At 36.6% G+C, this 20,890-nt stretch overlaps 1 protein-coding gene across 1 annotated transcript in view; it reads right to left on the bottom strand.

The window, feature by feature from the left end:
- FGF12 (fibroblast growth factor 12) overlaps positions 1-20,890 on the bottom strand; it is a gene marked incomplete at its 5' end in the record, with an annotated part of 240,271 nt that overhangs the window by 186,350 nt on the left and 33,031 nt on the right. Inside the window, 1 exon segment of the mRNA NM_001162565.1 lies at positions 11,473-11,576. Coding sequence (NP_001156037.1) covers positions 11,473-11,576 — 104 coding nt within the window.

Below are 20,890 nucleotides of genomic sequence, written 5' to 3'. Positions count from 1 at the left end.
GTTCAGTATTTTAGTCACTGGAGTTCAATATCTCAGAGGAGAGAGTCATTATTTTTTCAACCAAACTTACAGTGATTCAGAAGATCTTATGTGAAGAAACTACATATGCAGATCTATTATTCAATATGCTCACTTGCTCTCTGTCTCTCTGACTCTCTTGTCCCAATGTCTTACATTATCTACACTTATATTTTAAGTCTGGAGAGAGTGTCTACCCAATATCCATTTTCTCCTCCATATTAACAGAACAATGATTTTGTTGAATATGGCAGTGTCTTATTGACAGCCACCCCCCCCCCCAAACGTTTTTAATTGAAACATTTCCCTACACTCTTTTCACTTAGGGGTGACTATGTGACATGGGCTTCCCTGGTGGCTCAGAGGTTAAAGCGTCTGCCTGTAATGCGGGAGACCAGGGTTCAATCCCTGAGGCGGGAAGATCCCCTTGAGAAGGAAGTGGCAACCCACTCCAGTATTCTTGCCTGGAGAATTCCATGGAGGGAGGAGCCTGGTAGGCTACAGTCCACAGATGGGGTGGTCATCACTGGACGTCACTATGGATATTTCTGCAATCTCTGGGAAAGTGTGCTTTCCTGATAAAGGCTTCATCTCTTTCTCTGTGCCCCTTTTTACTCCCCAGAATGTATACGTGTTAGCTAAGGATTTAGGAGCCATCTTGCACCATGAGAAGAAAATCAAATAAACGTAAAGACTTTGGCACCTCTATCTATCTCCAGAATCTTGTTACATGAGAAACCTTAAACCTGTCATCTCTTTAAACCATTGCTATGGGTATCTTTTCATACTCACAACCATACTCAATCACTGAGTGATACAGGAAAAGAAACTTAAGAAATTTACCATTAAAAGTTGGTTTTGAAAAGGAAATCAGAAAAGGAAATTTTCAAGTTATTCAGTGAGATTTCATGCTTATATTGACATGTAATCACCCACTGAATCATATGTAGGATCATGTATAATCTGACTATATAATTATTATCCATACCCTAATCCAGACTCTAAGGGTCAAACAGTTACTTACACTAAGACATCAGACACAAATTGGAATGCTCCTGGATGAACTATGACACAGGTACCCAGGTGAGACTGATGTTTTCAGTGGCCTCAAAATTTCTTTGTTTTCATTTAGAGATTCCTGAAATATATGTCAGTTTTGACATATACATTTCTATGCAGCTAAACCATTTCCCCAATTTAACTACTAGATTTTAAAAATCTATGTTGCAGAAACAAACTTTAAATGCACCATAAATACAGTAAGCTGTAGACTTGAAATCTCCTCAAAATGTAACACTCTGTTATCTGTCTTTGTCTGATAATTGTTCTAATTTGACCAGCTATCAATATGCTTTTTTATTTTGCTTTGTCTTGTTCTTTTCCTCAGTGCTGTCTATTTAATTAGTGGACTTATCTTCAGACTTAGTCATAAAAATGAACTGCTTCTGTTTCTCTGCTTTCAGTTCAGTTCAGTTCAGTAGCTCAGTCATGTCCAACTCTTTGTGACCCCATGAATTGCAGCATGCCAGGCCTCCCTGGCCATCACCAACTCCCGGAGTTCACTCAGACTCACGTCCATCGAGTCAGTGATGCCACCCAGCCATCTCATCTTTTGTTGTCCCCTTTTCCTCCTGCCCCCAATCCCTCCCAGCATCAGAGTCTTTTCCAATGAGTCAACTCTTCCCATGACGTGGCTAAAGTACTGGAGTTTCAGCTTTAGCATCATTCCTTCCAAAGAAATCCCAGGGCTGATATCCTTCAGAATGGACTGGTTGGATCTCCTTGCAGTCCAAGGGACTCTCAAGAGTCTTCTCCAATACCACGGTTCAAAAGCATTAATTCTTCAGCGCTCAGCTTTCTTCACAGTCCAACTCTCACATCCATACATGACCACTGGAAAAACCATAGCTTTGACTAGATGGACCTTTGTTGGCAAAGCAATGTCTCTGCTTTTGAATATGCTATCTAGGTTGGTCATAACTTTTCTTCCAAGGAGTAAGCGTTTTTTAATTTCATGGCTGCAGTCACCATCTGCAGTGATTTTGGAGACCAAAAAAATAAAGTCTGACACTGTTTCCACTGTTTCCCCATCTATTTCCCATGAAGTGATGGGACCAGATGCCATGATCTTCGTTTTCTGAATGTTGAGCTTTAAGCCAACTTTTTCACTCTCCTCTTTCACTTTCATCAAGAGGCTTTTTAGTTTCTCTTCACTTTCTGCCATAAGGGTGGTGTCATCTGAATATCTGAGGTTATTGATATTTCTCCCAGCAATCTTGATTCCAGCTTGTGCTTCTTCCAGCCCAGCGTTTCTCATGATGTACTCTGCATATAAGTTAAATAAGCAGGGTGACAATATACAGCCTTGACGTACTCCTTTTCCTATTAGGAACCAGTCTGTTGTTCCATGTCCTACCTCTCTATTCCACTCAAATCTCAACTGATTACTTACTGATTTTCCCTCTGCATTTAGCATTCATAATTGCTTCTCTTTTCCCATCCTGAAGTTTATCAAAGGCATGGCTTATAGACTTATTTTATATATTTCCCTCCAAGTGAGTTATATAAGGAGATATTTTGAAAAATGTCCCCAGAAGTAGAAAAAGTGGCCCAAGATGGGGGGCAGAGAAGAAGAAAAGTTGTTGAGTCCTATCTTTTGATCATTTATTCATTACAAACCCAAGAAATAAGTATATACGCAAATGAAAAATTCTTTCATTGGTTTTGGAGGGGAACAGGCAAGGGAAGGCAGAAGTAATAAGAGCAGAGAATCTCTTTTGGGAATCAAGCTGGCCCAGAAAGCCACAGTAAAGTCCTAACTCCACAGAACAAGGCCACTGGGGAAATCCTTCAGCAGACATGACATGGAGAACAGGAAACAAACGGAGCTTTAGCTTTCTTGGAGAGTATTAAAACTCTGAAAATTGATTTGCTCCGTTGTCAGTTTATCAGGTAAAAAAAAAAAAAAAAAATGCAGCCTAAACGGGTTCACGCAGAAGGTAATAATCGGTTCCTACAACTGAAAACTTCAGTGGTAGGGCTGGCTCCAGGTATGTCTTCATGTGCAATGTCACAGGATGTGAACAAGACCTGGTTTCTCCATTTCTCCATCTTTCTACCTGGAAACATTCTGTCTTCTGAATGTTGGAATCATTCTAAGCCATGATTTCTCCTTATGTTTTGTTTTTTTCTAATATAATTATTATCAACCTTAAAATCTTTATTGGATTTGGTATAAAACTGCATCTATTTTGTTTTGTTTTTTTGGCCTCAAGGCATGTGGGATCTTCGCTCCCCAACCAGGAATTGAACCTGCACTCCCTGCATTGTAGGGTGAAGTCTTAACCATAGGACCATCAGGGAAGTCCTTCTCTAGTAGTTTTAAGACGGCTGTAGCCCTTGATCCTCTAAGTTCTAAATTCAGTTTAAAAGAGAAAAAGGAAACTCTCCTTCAACAGATAAAGTCAAGTCTTTGGTCTGAAGTTAATTGGCTCTAACTTAATGAGAGATACTCTGCAACCAACCTCCCAGGGCCAGGGTGGCTAAAGATATTAGATTAGCCAAACCAGGAATTACCACTGAAAAGAAGGGTAGCATTACCCTACATGAACTCATGAATTGATGATAAGAAACTGATTTAGCCTACAATGAGCATCTTATTTAATATATCTATTACTACTACTTGCAGCTGACACTGAGCACTAACCGTGTACTAGGCACAGTGCTAGGGTTTTACATGTATTGTCTCATTTAATCCTTGCTACAACACTATGAAGATGGTATTTTCATTATTATCTCCATTTTATATGTAAGGAAACGGAGTATAGAAGGTTAAGAAATCTCCCCAATGACACAAAGGAAGTAAGTTACAGAGTTGTGATTCAAACCCACTTTTATTTATAAAGATTTCATTCTTACATACTACTTAATACTACCTGATTCACTAATGAACTAAAAAAACACAACTGAGAAATTTGGGATATATGACTACATGTTGGCCTAATGTGCCCAATGGCAAGGTAGAAAGACAAAAATCTAACTTGTAGTATCATTTTCAAATGATTCAACCAAAGGTTCTCGTTAGTACTACTCTTAGAATCTTAATCCTATTTTTACTTTTCATAAAAAATGCTACAGGAAACATATAATACTATTTTTACTTTTCAATAAAAAAATGCTATAAGAAATACGTATGCTAATTTTTACAATTAAGACTAGCTCGGAGCTAAAGTATTAACATTTTCCAGAAATTATAAACTCTTAGAATAAATCCAATACCACTTATTACTGAAAACATCATAAGGTAAAAATGGATGCTTATCATCATTCATTCCTTACAGAAAGTATAACTAATAACCTGCTGATTCTTCCTGAAGAAAAACAACCTAATTCTAAGCAAAGCAACACAATTTCATGTTATATGTTCGCAAGCAACATGGCTAGATTCTTGAGCTGTGTTGATCAAAATAACCCAGTTAATATATATATATATATATGAGGGTTTTTAAAAAGTAGGTAAAATAAGCAATTTTCTAGGTACTATAGCCAAAAATCAACCTAGGATGAAAAAGAAATATAAAATTCAAGAAAACTTCAAGTATATGAGAAAAATTATGCAAATGATCTAATCTGAATATTTGACAATCTAATTGCTAGACAAGCCTCTGTGGTTTGGCTTTTGATTTCTCTCTATTCAGGCACCATTAACTTCAAAACTCTATGATTCATTTGGCATTAATGGCTAAGGTGTTCCCCCTCTCTCTCCCCATCTCTCCTTCAATATTACTTTTCAGAGACACCATTACCCAAGAAATAATTCTGCATATACCTCAAATTCAAAGCATTCCATGAAGAAGTCAGGTGATGGAGAAACTCAAATTCCAGAGTGAGTAACTCTTTTGTATCTATAGTCCAGATGCAAGCATGGGTGAGTGTGCTCAGTTGCTCTTGCAACCCCAAGGAGCCTGCATGCCAGGCTCCTCTGTCCATGGGATTTCCCAGGCAAGAATACTGACGTGAGTTACCATTTCTTTCTCCAGAAGATCTTCCAAACTCAGGGATGGAACCTGCATCTTCTGTGTTTCCTGCATTGGCAGGCAGATTTTTTACCACTGCACCACCTGGGAAGTCTTATAGTATATATTAATATATATTAAATATGATCACTGACTTCAAGGAACTTATATCAAAATTAATAGATAGGGCATGAAAATAATTCCAACAAAAGAAAGGAAATATACAGATAAATGTCCTACTAAAGTGTAAAATGTGGGAGTTATTTTTGGCTGCAGAAAATGAGAAAATTTTTATTTATCCTCAGTGATGGAAAATTTTGGACATTTATGATAGTGGAGAAGAAAAGAAATTAGAGGTGTAAAATAAAAAAATCCTAATGCCATTTTGTGGGCATAAAGCAGTCTTCTTCCAATAACTCTCAAAATTGGCTTTCTCTCTTCTTCTTCCTCAGAGACCCCTTCTATATATCTCAATAAATTTTGACTCAGGTTTTCAATGTCAAGTCAGTATCATATTGCAATCTCAACATTGTTCTTGCTGAAGCATCAGATTTAGGTATAGAATTCTAAAGGTAGTGCCAAGATATTATGCTGTAACAGTATGGAGTCACACATCTTTAACTGCAACAGCAAATAGGATAAGCAATGTTGATTTTAAAAATAAACATTAAAATATATAAACAACAAGGGCCTACTGTTTACTGCAGGTAACTATATTCAATATCTTGTAATAATAATATATTAACTAAAGCATTATTTACAATAGCCATGATATAGAAACAACCTGTGTTGATCAATAGATGAATGTATAAAAAATGTATATATACATGTGATTGATATATATATATACACACACACACACACCACCCATATATATACATAATACATACATACATATGGGAGCTTCCCAGGTGGCTAGTAGTAAAGAATCGCCCGCCAATGCAGAAGACATAAGAGACACAGGTTAGATCCCTGGTTTGGGAAGATTTCCCGAAGAAGGAAATGGCAACCCACTCCAGTATTCCTGCTGAAGCATCAGATTTAGCTATTCCCATTCCCATTTCCCAGGCATGGAAAATCCCGTTACAAAGTAGCCTGGCAGGCTACAGCCCATGGGGTCACAGAGAGTAGGATATGACTGAGCAACTGAGTGTGTGTGTGCATGTGCACACACACACAGACACAAACACACAGACACACACATATATATAATGGAACATTTAAAAGAAAAAGAAATTATTCAATTTGTAACAACACTGTTGCGTCTAGAGAGTATTACACTAAGTGAAATAAGCCAGATATAGACATATACTATATGATCTCACATAGTTGTGGAATCTATTAAATAAAACAACCAACCAAAACAAAATGAAAACAGATCATAGATACAGAGAATGAACTGGTAGTTGTCAGATGGGAGGGGGTTGTAGGATTGGACAAAATAAGTGAACCGATGAAGAGGTATATGATTTTAATTACAGAATAAATAAGACCCAGAGTTTTAATACATAGTATAAGGAATATGATCAATAATATTGCAATAACTGTATGGAGACAGGTGGTTACTAGACTTCCACAGTGATTATTTCTGAGGTATATGAATTTCTAATCACTATGTAGATCATCTGAAACTAATGTAATATTGTATATAAACTGTATTTTTTTTAATGCTGCTACTATTTTAAACAAGATGCAATGACAGACATTGCCTCCTTATGACAGAGATAAGACCAAGCAATACTCTTGCCCAGGCCCCCTTTCCTAACCCAATGCTATGCTAGGATTCGAGTCTTGAAATGACTCAAAATCTTTTTCTAAACTAAGGCCACTGGAGGTTTGATTTGTTGTTGTTGTTGTTGCTATTCAGTTGCTAAGTTGTGTCAGACTCTTTGCAACTCCATGCTCCCCAGGATCCTTTGTCCATATATTCTCCAGGCAAGAATACTGGAGTGGGTTGACATTTCCTTCTCCAGGAGATCTTCCTGACCCAGGAATTGAACTCACGTCTCCTGCGTCTCCAGCACTGGCAGGCAAATTCTTTACCACTTAGCCACCTGGGAAGCCCCAGAGGCTACACAGAAGCAATCAAATATATGGTGGAAATTGAGGGCAGACTTAAAAGGAAGATTATGGAGAAAGAAAAACAAAGAGAAATGGGCCTGCGGAACAAAATTCAAACATATGCAGAACTAACTCTAAATCATAATATAATCTGAATCTTATTCTAAAATTGACAGCTAACAAAATCATCAATTGAAACATGAATTCATTACAAAAGCAATTAACTTTATGGAAAAGTCTAATAAGTATAATAAGAATTATACTTATTCAAATAAGTATTATAAGAATGCTCAGAGACATAAGTTAATAACTCTCTGTAAAAAGAGCTAGATAGTAAAAACAGAAATCAGTCAAGATCAGGTAGATATGGAATGGAAACCATTAGACATCCAAAACTTTAAAGCACAGTGACTGAAATCACAAAACAGTTGGCATCATTTCTAGAGTAGATAAATTTTCAGGTTTCTAGTGAAAGTCACTTAAATACTATCAGCACAAAAGGCTGGAAATTGTAACAGAGAAATAAAATGTATATGGCAAGAGTTACAACTTTCCAAAATTAAAGAAATCTGATTTCTTTGGATTGAAAGTGATTCTGAATTTCTAACAACTTAATATAGATTTACAACGAGACATTATAGTGAATTTGCAGAACATGAAGTATAAAGAGTAAAAATTTATTTAATTTTCCACATAGATAATCTACAAAGAAGAGAATATTAAACTGACAGCAATCTTCTTACAGTCAACAACAGATGGCAGGAAATCAATGGAATATAATTTTCAAAGTGCTGGGGGAAATATAGGTCTACTAAAAACTATGTAACTATCTGAACTATAATTCAAGACTGAAAGTGAAAGTAAAGTATTTTCACAGGTACTAGAAATGAAGGGAATTCACAGTCTATAGACCAACAAACAGAAAAGGATTTTGTTTAGAAGAAAAGTGAACTCAGAAGGACCAAATTTGACACACAAGAAAACTAAACCTATGTGCACAGAAATTACTTTAAGATTCACAAATTTAACTTTTACTATAGAATAATAACTGTGCATATTTTAGTTTAAAGTGTAAATAGTCTAATTCCTGACAAGAATGGTAGTATTTACTAGGGAAGAAAACATACCAAGGTCTATCAGCTGTTTAGAAGGACAGAAATAAATATATTTTATTATTCAGCAAACTATTTATGTATGTTAAAAAATATAAATACTTAAAAGACTAGGATTATAATCTACATTTACAAACTAGCAGAAGAATACAGATAGAATAAGAAAATGTTTCAATAATGTGAGAAAATAAAATAGAAGCAAAAAGTGCAGACTACAAGGGTAAAAACAAATCCAAATGCATCAACAATCTCATTAAATGCTTATGTATTAAAATCACCTATTAAAATAAAGACTTTCAGAATGGATTCCAAAACCTTAGCTCTATGCTACCAGACAGTCCCTTGTAGTAAACTAATAGTCCTTGATAGTAAAGCAGTAGTCTTTACTACTCTCTCTTTTGTCTTGTGATAAAGGAGCAGGGGAATCAGAAGTAGCAAGGGAATTAATTCCAAGCTTAACTATGAATACAGACAAGGTAAATGACACTACATGCATGATACCATTTGAGAATTCCTCTTGGATTCTAACTGAGCTTCTTCAGGATCTCTAGGGTTCGCCCTCAGAAACATATCATCAGTCTCCCTGCACCCCCACCTCAAATTCCAGGAATGGACCTTATTGGTATGCTCGGCTATAGTGTTTACCATAAAGTAGGAAACTGCTTTTCAAATAACTTCAAGCCTTAATATATACCAAAAGCACCTCAAGAAAGCCTGTAACAGCCTGTTTTTAACTCACTGCAAGGCTCCTGGCCATGCTAGTGCTCTCTTGCTGAGACATGCTGCACACACAGGAAGGAAAACAAGTATGATGAAGCCTTGATACCCAATTCTCTTTCAGGTGTGCTTCTCCCAATACTGGCCCCCTTTTGTCCTGTCCCTGGAGAAGGGCATGGCAACCCACTCCTGTATTCTTGCCTGGAGAATCCCATGGACAGAGGGGCCAGGCGGGCTTCAGTCCCTAGGGTCACAAAGAGTCAGACACGACTGAGTTACTATCACCACTTCGTCCTGTAACAAAGGGACAGACAGTAGGAAAAGCTAGTATAAAATTAAAAACCACCATTTCCTACTATTCGTCCTATCTAGAAAGAGACTGGTTTTGAAAGTAGGGACCCTGATGCCCTATGTCAGCGATGCCACGCTTATAATTAAGAACATTGTTCCAGTAGCCTAGCAGTACCACACAGGAAAAAAGTTGCAGATGCTTGGTAAATTTAAGCACAGAGGTAAGCTAAAACTCTAGGTACCCAAATCAGGTAACTCAACAGGTTTTACTAAGGTGTTCGATCAATTACAAAAAAAGCACCTATTGTAACATTCTCTAGTCAAAAATTTCTTAAAATCTCTCCTATGGGATCCCTGTATTTTAAGCCTAGCTCTCAGCAACAAAGATAGAAAAACTGTCTCTTTAAAAGTGTTGCCACACATGAAGTCCAGGTATGTCATGCTGAATACTCAGCTCAGGCACCTCTTCCAGGAACTTTGGGATTGCACCCAACAACAGTGACCCTTCCCAGTCCCCACCCTCTTCATACACACACAGACACACACAGACACACACAGACACACACAGACACACACAGACACACACACACATACACATACACACACACACATACACACACACACACAGGCTCCTACACAGCTGCCACATGCTACAATACCATTGTCAGACAATACTTTTTATTTTCCTTCTTCCCAGACCTTTGGAAATGACTTCTGGTTCAGAAATCTGAACTCTAAAGTTTGTGCAGAATTACAACCTGAATCATGATCTTTTAAATAAATATAAAAATGAATAACAACCTTCTAAATAGAGACATGAACATGGTCTACCTTCAGATGTTTACTTGATGACTGGTTAAATTCTTGAATTAATAGTATCCTAAGATCACCTAAATGCTTTAGCTTGTAATACATTAAAAATATATTTTTTTTTAAGTTTCACTAACTGGAGTCATTCAAAACAAAACCGGCTAACTTTTTTTTCTTATTTTAATTCTCACATTTAAAATACAGCCTCACAATAATTGGACATTAAGAAATGTTAGAATTATGACACATTAAGCATGAAAGCCCATTGTTTTAGCCAAAAAATGTATCTACCTTTAAGAATTAGTTTGAGTTAGAACCATTGAGAAATTGTGCATGTACACATCTGGTATATAAATGCATATTCAGATATGAACCTGTTCAGGAGTAAAATAGCAACTTTAAGAACGTTAATAAGAATGACAGGTGGAAGCAAGCATAGGGTACCAGAGATTCATCTGACTATGGAAAATGTTTAATAAAAGCTGTTTAATAATTAACTGAGAATCTAGTAGGCATAAGTGAACTTCCTGAATAACTTAATTTATTTACTGAGATCATAGACAGAAGGGTGGAAATCTGCGGTTTTCAAGGATAGTTCTGAAATATGTAATTTCCTTAGGATATAACAGGAATTACATACATACACAAGATTCAGTGTCGTGCACTGTCTCAGTGCATAAATTATTATCTTGAGAGTGAGGTTATTAACTGCTTTCAAATATGCCAGGGCTCATAATGTAGCTACTGAGGCTGTCTAATTTTAACAGTTTTAGATTTAAGAGGGATGTTTGACAGCCTGAGGCCCAACACCCTCATTTTGAAGGTTTGGAAATTAAGTCAAAGAGAAGAGATGACTTTCCCAAAGGAATACAGTAGCCGAAATGCAAATTAAACTCAAATAGCTCAGCCCCGAATTCAAAGCTCATTTCATCAATTCTCCAGTTATCTGAGGAATCTGACACATTAGGTACTACACAGTTTTGTTAAATACAAACAAAAATACAGTTTATTCTGAAAGGTTTTTTCTCTATAATAAGTCAGAGAAGATTCCCAGACAAATTCAAGAATTCAGCTTCCTAAACCATCCACTGTGTTTGAAAGAGAAGTAACAGCATAGAGGAAAAATGTCTTACCTCTTGAATTAAATAAAAAATTCACAAGATTATCCTCTAGAAGTAGAAACTAGAAAAAGAGACTTTATATCACAGGAAGAGTTGCTAGTTCTTTCTCAACAAAGCATGATCTTTAACATTATAAATTATAAAATTTGTGTAGTAACACTGACACACTGGGCCGGAAAATATAAAATGACTTCAACTTGTCATTTTTCTCCCTAAAATATGGTTACTTCATTATCTCTCAATGCCAGTTTCTGTGTGTGCACGAACGCGAACACACACACACACATACACACACACACACACACGCACAAACACCAAGGTACTTACTGAGCTGTAGAGATAGCCTTCACCATTCATGGCCACATAGAGGCTGGCCTTCACCCCTTGGATGGCCACCACACGCAGGCCCACAGGGATTAGATTGAAGAGGGCTAGAGGGCAAAAAGAGAGGAAAAGATAAATGACCTTTTGAATTTATCATCTTGCTTCTTAAAATGACTCTTTTGAGGATTAAAACCTATGAGCTGATATTAGTTGGTGGGGGAGAGTTCAAAGAATGAGGAGAACTGACTTCTTGTTTCTGCAGCATGACTAATTATTAACACTCTGTGACTTCAGGTAAATCACATAAACTCGTCTGTAATAAAGGAATTAGATTAGAAGGACTCCAAGCGCCCCTCATGGATCTGACAGTCCAGAATCTCCACTCTACAGAATGAACATACGCTCAAGTAGTATAAGATGATTTTTCCTAACAAATAATTTGAACCAAAAAATTCTTAACAGACGAAAACACATTTCGAATCATAATTAAAAATAAAATGTGATCTTCATAACATATGCCAGAGCTTCTTTTCCCTGTGGTCCTGAACACTGTCTTCTTAAACACACAAGATGAAAGCAAAAACCACTGGCTTATACTTAAAATGAAGTCGCTCAGTCGTGTCCGACTCTTTGCAACCCCGTGGGCTGTAGCCTACCAGGTTCCTCCATCCATGGGATTCTCCAGGCAAGAATACTGGAGTGGGTTGCCATTTCCTTCTCCAGGGGATCTTCCCAATCCAGGGATTGAACCCAGGTCTCCCACATTACAGGCAGACGCTTTAACCTCTCAGCCAACAGGGAAGCCCCCTGGCTTATACTTAACTAAGCTAGAAACAGGAAAACAGTTCTCTTTATTTTTAACCCACTCCAGTGTTCTTGCCTGGGGAATCCCAGGGACAGGGGAGCCTGGTGGGCTGCTGTCTATGGGGTCACACAGAGTCGGACACGACTGAAGTGACTTTGCAGCAGCAGCAGCAGTAGATAGATGGATCAATGATTGCTAGAAAGCTTAAGCTCTGATGGACATATGTATATCAAATATATACATATATGTCCATATTTATGCACAAAAACATTAAAAATCAACTTCATAAATTTAATTAAATATCCTACGATAAAATGAGAATATGTTTGTAGTCTTTCAATATTTGTGTTGTCCACTACTGAAAATATTCAACAGTCTCCTTGTCTACTTGGAGAAGGTACATAAATATCAGAAAGAAAATAAATAAGATAATCTAATTCCTTCAAAAGTGTACTTCTATAAATTATATATCCCTATACAGCACTATTTTAGTTAACACCGATAAATACAAAATGAGCGGAAGCATAAAACATTATCTCTATCCTGAAAGAATTCATATTACCTAAAGTTGGAAAGCAACCATATAGCTAGGCTGTATAGATGGCAACATGAATATGAATGAAATATTTATAACAACTAAATATTTATAACATAAGAGAATAGCCCTGTAGTTCATTTTAACATCCTGCCTTAGTTAGAAGTTCTTATCTATCTTTTCTACTGATAAAATTCCCGTCAGTTCTGGTCTCAGTCTTGAATATAATAAAAATATATATGTATATTTTCTGGGGTTCTCTCAACATGGAATAGTAAGCCAAACATACACACACACACACACAAGACACAGACACACACACACATAAGACACAGACATGTACACAGCATTTGGCTTTTAGTCAAATGTTCAACTGATAGTTCCAAAGGATCAAGCCTAAGACCACAAGTTTAATACAGCAGTATTCAATTCCTAGATATTGGAACAGTCTCTTTGCCTCTGAATCTTTTTTCTGATCTGTCATGAAAGCTGAGACTAAATCTTAGCAGATGCTTAACAATTAATTGTTACAACTTCAACTTGTTTTTGTTCCCCCCATGTTCTTACAATTGTCCTTGTGTTACTGAAATGGGAAGTAGTATAAGACCTTAAAGTCTAGTTGGGGAGAGAAAGCTAAGGCATATGGAATAATCTGATACAGTGTTTAATGTATTTCTATAATTAAATGTAATATATGCATTCTATATATATATATTCTCTATGTACAGAAGTTCAGGGAAATGGAAGATCTGTGATCTGAAGTGTTCAAGAAATGTCTCACACAGAAGAGGAGACCCAAGTTGACACTTGAAGAAGGGACAGAAGTTGAGTAGGCGAAGATCAGAAACATTATAGTAGGGCAGGAAGTGAGTTCCTGTAGGGTAGTGCATGTGTATAGGAAGGGACTAGCAGATTGAAGGATCCGATTCATACTGGGGAGGAATGGGCAAGAACACCTTGGAGATAAAGTAGGGAGAAAATACCTGAGAGTCTGTCACTCCCATCTTAGAGATCTAGATTTTATCAAATGGGCAAGAAGAAGTGTGGTGTATAAACATTACAGCAGCAACACAGATTACAAAAAAGTGGGAGAGATTCATAGACAGAGCAGTTTCTAAACTCAACACTCAGAAGCTGTGTGCCTTGGAACCATTTGTTTACTCTCTGCTTTAGTTTTCCTGTCTGTAAAATGGGCATAATAATCCTTAATATGTAGAATTGACAGAAGAATCAAATGCACTATCACGTCCTTGACATAAACAGAGATGTGTTCTCTCTATTAAAGAGCTATTTGTCATTGACATATGATTCTTCTGCTTGTCAAATAAGGTAACCATAAGGTCTGATATAAATTGACATATCACCTCACCTGTATCTACTGAGCTTATATTCAGAAGATCGTGTACCACTTTTAAAATAATACTTTGCAGCACTGTTTATAATAGCCAGGACATGGAAACAACCTAGATGTCCATCAGCAGATGAATGGATGAGAAAGCTGTGGTACATATACACAATGGAGTATTACTCAGCCGTTAAAAAGAATTCATTTGAATCAGTTCTGATGAGATGGATGAAACTGGAGCCGATTATACAGAGTGAAGTAAGCCAGAAAGAAAAACACCAATAAAGTATACTAACACATATATATGGAATTTAGGAAGATGGCAATGACGACCCTGTATGCAAGACAGGGAAAGAGACACAGATGTGTATAACGGACTTTTGGACTCAGAGGGAGACGGAGAGGGTGGGATGATTTGGGAGAATGACATTCTAACATGTATACTATCATGTGAATTGAATCGCCAGTCTATGTCTGTCGCAGGATGCAGCATGCTTGGGGCTGGTGCATGGGGATGACCCAGAAAGATGTTATGGGGAGGGAGGTGGGAGGGGGGTTCATGTTTGGGAATGCATGTAAGAATTAAAGATTTTAAAATTTAAAAAATAAAAAACTAAAAAAAAAAAAGAAAGAAAGTTAGAAAAAAAATAAAATAAAATAATACTTTATTTTTGTGCAACACAATTTTCAAAGTGTTGATGAATTCATCATTGTATTTGACCCTCACCCATCAACACCATGAAGAATTTAGGACAGAATGATTAGCCTAATTTTTAGAAGAGCAAACAGGTTCAGAGAGGTAATCCTGGTGGAAATGCAACTGAACAAAGGTTTTCTGGCTCTCTAATGTGGTTATCTGCCCCAAATATCCTATTTCCTTCTCCTCCTCTTTTAAGTTTAATTTCACCTAATATCCATTCTCATCTTCTCAAAAATAATAGAAAATTTTGCTAAATTTCCATACATAGCCTGTGTCTAACTGTGGCAATGGATCAGTACTGGCCAGTGAGATGTAGGCAGAAATGTCTTTGTACTCCTGAATATCCTTTTTTTCAAGACAACTGCCCTGTGCCCTCTTCTACAATTTTCCCTATTGCTGTTTGGATGGGGATGAGGTTAGGGTTACTGGATTATCTCAGGCCATGAAAACAAGGGCTGCCCCCTGAGAGGGTGATGACAAGTGAACTGTAAAGAGTTGGGCCCCTGAGGACTTTGTGGAGCAATGGCACCAGTCCAGCTTTCAATTACCTAGGTCTGGCTTTTATGTGAGAAAAATACGTCCTTGTTCCTTTAGTCTGTGCAACCTACTTTAGTTACTTTAGTCTGAGCCAAATCTACTTCTAACCGATAGACATTGGGAACAAAAGTAGAGTCAACACATGAAGTATGAACTACATTTACACACTGTAAATAAATGCAACCACTGGAAAACAACAAGTTCAATGATGATACTTATGAAAAAGAGTAACGAAATCCAAAATTGTTCATAAACGTCTTTCTAAACTAAAGATTTCCCAGGACAAATGCAAAGAACATTGGTTCGTTTAGCTAAAACAGGATTTTAAAAAAAGCAACTATAAAGCTTTTCCTATCTAAGAAGAGTGAGAAAACTTCTAAAGCAAGACAGAGACAAAAACAAGAAACTCGTGTGAAAGTTTTATATGAACCATAAGGTGATAATGGCTTTTAGATGGTACGCTTTGGGAGATTTAGCAAGTTCATTAAAAACAAAATCAGTAAACAATCTGGAATGAGAGTTTTCAGTGGTAAAAGCTAAAAGCTATTCTCTTTGGGAGGGTCTGCATCTGCCTCTTAAAAATCTTGAAGAATGGCAAATGACTTCTTCTGATCTATTATGTGTCTTCCACAGAACTCTGGCTCCAGCCCTTTGTTACTTAGTGACAATCCCTCCTATATCTCCAGTCTTCCTTTCCATTCTCAAAGAGCAACTGGGTCACACCATTCTTCCAAGTCCCTTTCCTCTTCTCATGCCAGTTCCCTGCTGTCAGTTCCCTGCTTGATTCCTCAAGTGACTATTCATCATCTACAGGACAGATCCAAAGCCTTTAGTCTGACCCTCAATGCCCTTTACCACCTGACTGTAAACCACACTTCCAGTTTATCACCTCCAACTTGTTTCATTCATCATAAGCAGTTTCACAGAGCTTTTTGCCATGTCCTAAGTTTCCCCTTGATCTTAATTAAACTAGATTGGATTCATGGTTCTTTTGCCCTCTCTTTTTGGAAGATAGGTTTTTGGAAACCCTATCTTCCCTATTTAACTGGACCATAAGTCTTATCCAAACCCTTGAGAGAGAAGTTTCCTTTTCCATAATTATTTATTTCATGGGCATATCTCTGCAATGGTTTTTGGAACACAGTAATAGAGTTATGTGCTTTCACATCTGTCTCCTTCTTTAAGGACACTTGAGGGTAAGTTTATGCAATGTCTACCCTAGTTCTATGTACTTACCTTATTTTCAGTAAATATTATTAATTTTAAGAGTCATGAAAAGACATTATTTCTAGGAATGTATAAAGAAAAGTTGCTTTTTAAGATGAAAAGGAAACTAAAAACTTAAAACATCTCAGCTCAATATTCAAGGTTATTTATATATAACCTATATTTCTGCTCTACTGCACTACTCATTCTAATATATCTATTTACTGCTTCTAGTAATTTGATCTTCTTCCTCCTTTCTTTTAACTTCATGTTTTTCCTTACTTCACTGCCTGTGCTTGCAATGTCATTCACCCAGTATCTTCATATGGAAACCCATGCCAGGCTTGAAATGATACACCAAATACCAAGTGCTTTTTCTCACTTCTCAGCTCCCCTAATCCTAGATCTAGACTATATTTATCACAATTTTTATTTTCTTTAAAAATATCTTTTTTCCCAACCACAACTAGTTTATAAGCTCTCCAAAATAAGCATCATATCTAGATCACACTTGTACAATATGGAGTAACAGAGAGCTGGAGAGGAAGAAAGAGAGAGACACATAGAAACAGAGAGAGAGAGAGGTTAAGAGAGAGAATAAGCAGGATGGTACATATTCTGCTTATATTTGGGATATCAGTAAACATTCAGTCAATAAAGACTACAGTTACAAGCCACATAAGAGTCCAAGCATCTAATATGACATTCAAGCATCTTCTCAACCTTGTTCTTTCCAAAATGAGTATTTCATTCTAAATCTTACATAAATCTGACTTATATTTTGAAAAAAGAAGTCACAGAGTTGGTGATCATGAGATCCATAACAAGCTCAATCACTGAACCACACAGAAAAAGGTAAGGAAAAGAGGTGATAAAGGGAAACAATAGTTTATTCAACGCGGTGTTAGGAAAATTAGATATCCATATCCAAAAGAATGAAATTGGACCCTTGTTCATATCATACTCAAAAATCAACTCAAAATGTATTATAGATCTATACATAAACCTGAAACTGCAAAATTCACAGAGGAAAAGCTTCTTGACATTGATCTTGGAAGTGGATTCTTGGATATGACACCTGGAGCACAAGCAACATTAACAAAAATAAACAAGATTACATCAAAGGTAAACCTTCTGCACAACAAAGGAAACAATCAACAGAACGAAAAGGCAATCCAAAGTATGAAAGAAAATATCTATAAACCATAATCTGGTAAGGAGTTAATATCCTAAATATATAAGTACAACCCAATAGCAATAATAATAATAATAATAATACAAATAATCCAATTAAAAAGGGCCAAAAGACTTAAGCAGACATTTCTCCAAAGATGAAATACAAATGATGAGTACATAATAAACACTCAACATCACTAATTATCAGGGAAATGCAAATCAAAACTACAATGAGGTATCACTTCATACCTGTTAGAATGACTACTATTTAAAAAGAAAAAAAGATAACAGAAGTTAGCAAGGATGCAGATAAACTAGAAACTTCAGGCACTGTTGTTAGGAATGTAAAGTGTTAGTTGCTCAGTCATGTTCAACTCTTTGTGACCCCATGGACTGTAGCCCACCAGGCTCCTCTGTCCATGGATTTTCCAGGCAAGAACACTGTAGCGGGTTGCCATTTCCTCCTCCAGGGGATCTTCCCAACACAGGGATTGAACCTGTGACTCCTGCATTGCAGGCAGATTCTTCACTGTTTGGGTCACCAGGGAAGTATACATATGTCCAAACTCATCAAATTGGATACATTAGACATTTAGGTATTTGGGGTATGTCAATTATACTTCAATAAGGTTTTTTTTTAATGTAATGAAGGAAATGATGGATGAACTGCAGTAATACACCCAGTTCTCTATCCTTCCCTATATCTATGTGCTTTGCCAAATAAATTTGCAATCCTCTGAAAGGATATTTTGCCCTACCCCTTGATACGGGGCTGAGCCCTGTGAACTTGTTTTAGCCAACAGAATGTTAGCCAATGCAAGCAAACTCTTGAAAAAGAGCTCAAGTTGGCTTGTTTATGCACTTCCTCTCTGCCGTGGCATTGAAAAGAACATGCAGACTAACCCACTGGTCCCAGGAAAGGATGTAAGACATCTAGAGAACAACAAAGTGGTCTCACTTATGTATCCAAGGCCGTTCTAGCTTAACAGAATGATGGATAGCCGACCCCTACATATGTAAGCCATACAAGATCAGTAGAGCTGCTTAGTCGACCACCCCAGACACATGAAAACATAAATACTTGCTGATACATGAAAATGGGGCTATGTGATTGTTGGGTACATAGCACCACTATAGTAACATATAAAATGAATAGCAAGTTATTTACTGGAGGACCTGGATAGTGGATTTGAAATATTCAAAATCTTATAACAACAAAAAAAATTTTCAAATTTGGTAACAATCTTCAATAGGTATTTAAATGAGCAATTACGAGCTATGAAGCTAAGTAAACTTTAATAAATTAAAAAATAATAATAATAAAATACCATTGTTGATTACTGGATTATTTTTCTATAGATAATCTATTATAAAAACTGTTAACATGAAAATATATTCAAAGATTTAAAAATATAACAGAAATGTATAGACCTGAATGGGCTTCCCTGGTGGCTCAGACAGAAAAGAATTTGCCTGCAATGCAAGAGACTCAGATTTGATCCCTGGGTCAGGAAGATCCCCTGGAGAAGGGAATGGCAGCCCACTCCAGTATTCTTGCCTGGAAAATCCCATGGACAGAGGAGCCCAGTGGGCTACGGGGTCGCAAAGAGTCAGACACAACTGAGTGACTAATGAACACTTTGACTTTTCACTATAGATCTGTATACATCAAATAATTAAAATATTTTATTACTTCCTTGGATTTTATAATTTTGTGATAGGTTTCATCTCTTTAAAATTTAATCTTTTATTGATTTTTCTCACTCTACTCATTTTTGTACCTAAATTACATTTCACTATGTTATATGTTTTTTTCAAAGGTTATACCCCAAATTATATAAGCTTTAGGACCTATAAAACTTAAGTCAGTCTCAGATTGAAATTTAAGTGTAACTAATGAGAAAGGAATAACTGAAAAGATTTTATTCCTTGAACACCTACTTTTTTTCAGGCATCATGCTAGTATATTGATATGCAAAATGTCATTTCAAAAATAAACTAAACTGACTACTTGGCTTTATTTCAGGATTTAAAAAGTCCTCATTTGCGTGGGATGTGGGTACAAAATAACAATAAAAAAATGAAGGGAATGAAAAGTGCCCCACAAAATTTGGAGTAAGATTCTACGGCCTTAGTTACCAAAACTCTCATACAACTTCTTGTAAATATCTCTAATAAAAAGTCACTTATTCTTTTCATTAATGTTTATTGAGCACTTAGGATAGGTCACAGGGCATGCTTAGGCTAGGAAAACAATGACATACATATCCAACAGATGTGGTTCCTGAGGAATACACCTTCATCTGTAAATCTCTCTGACACTCCCCCTATTCTGTGGGCAAGCTGAAGGCACAGGAAACTGTTATTATTATCCTTATTGCCTAGCAACGACATTTTAGAAGCATCTTGGTCTTAGAAGCCACTATTCAATATTTGCCAAATAAATGAATGAATCAGCAGTGGTTTCTCTTTAAGCTTGCTTATTCACAGCTTGTCTAGGTCATATTTCCATAATCAAGCATGTAAGAAAAAATGAAATATAATACTTACCACACATGGAGTGTACTCAAATATGGACTCTAAAGGGAAAGCCAGAAAACCTGCATGGTAACAGAGTTTGAGAGGTAGGAGCATAGGATGCATAGGGCCGATATGTGGGGTGAGGGGGTGGGGTGGTGATGCAGGTTTTGTAGAAAATGAAGAGGAAGGGAAGAATCTGGGGAATCTGTTACAAATAAGATATTGGACACCATGTAAGATTATATTGGACTGAGGAAAAAGTACTTTTTAAGAAATCCTATTTTTTTTTAAGATTTTGGAACAACTTTGTTGGCTAGGTCCTTTTTTTTTTACTTTAAAAAAATGTATTGAAGTATAGTTGACATACAGTATTATGTAAGTTATATGCAAACAACAGAGTGATTCATAATTTTTAAAGGTTATATTACATTTATAGTTACTACAGAATACTGGCTATGTTCCTGTGTTGTGCCGTAAGTCCTTATAGCTGGCTTATTTTATACTTAATAGTTGATACTTCTTAATCCCCTACTACTATCTTGCCCCTTCACTCTTCTAGCTCCCCACTGGTAACCACTAGTTTGTTCTCTATATCTG

Source organism: Ovis aries, chromosome 1 (assembly GCF_016772045.2).
Source record: "Ovis aries strain OAR_USU_Benz2616 breed Rambouillet chromosome 1, ARS-UI_Ramb_v3.0, whole genome shotgun sequence".
Taxonomy (NCBI): Eukaryota; Metazoa; Chordata; class Mammalia; order Artiodactyla; family Bovidae; genus Ovis; species Ovis aries.
Note: the sequence above shows the minus strand (reverse complement) of the source record. Positions and strands in the feature narration are given on the sequence as shown.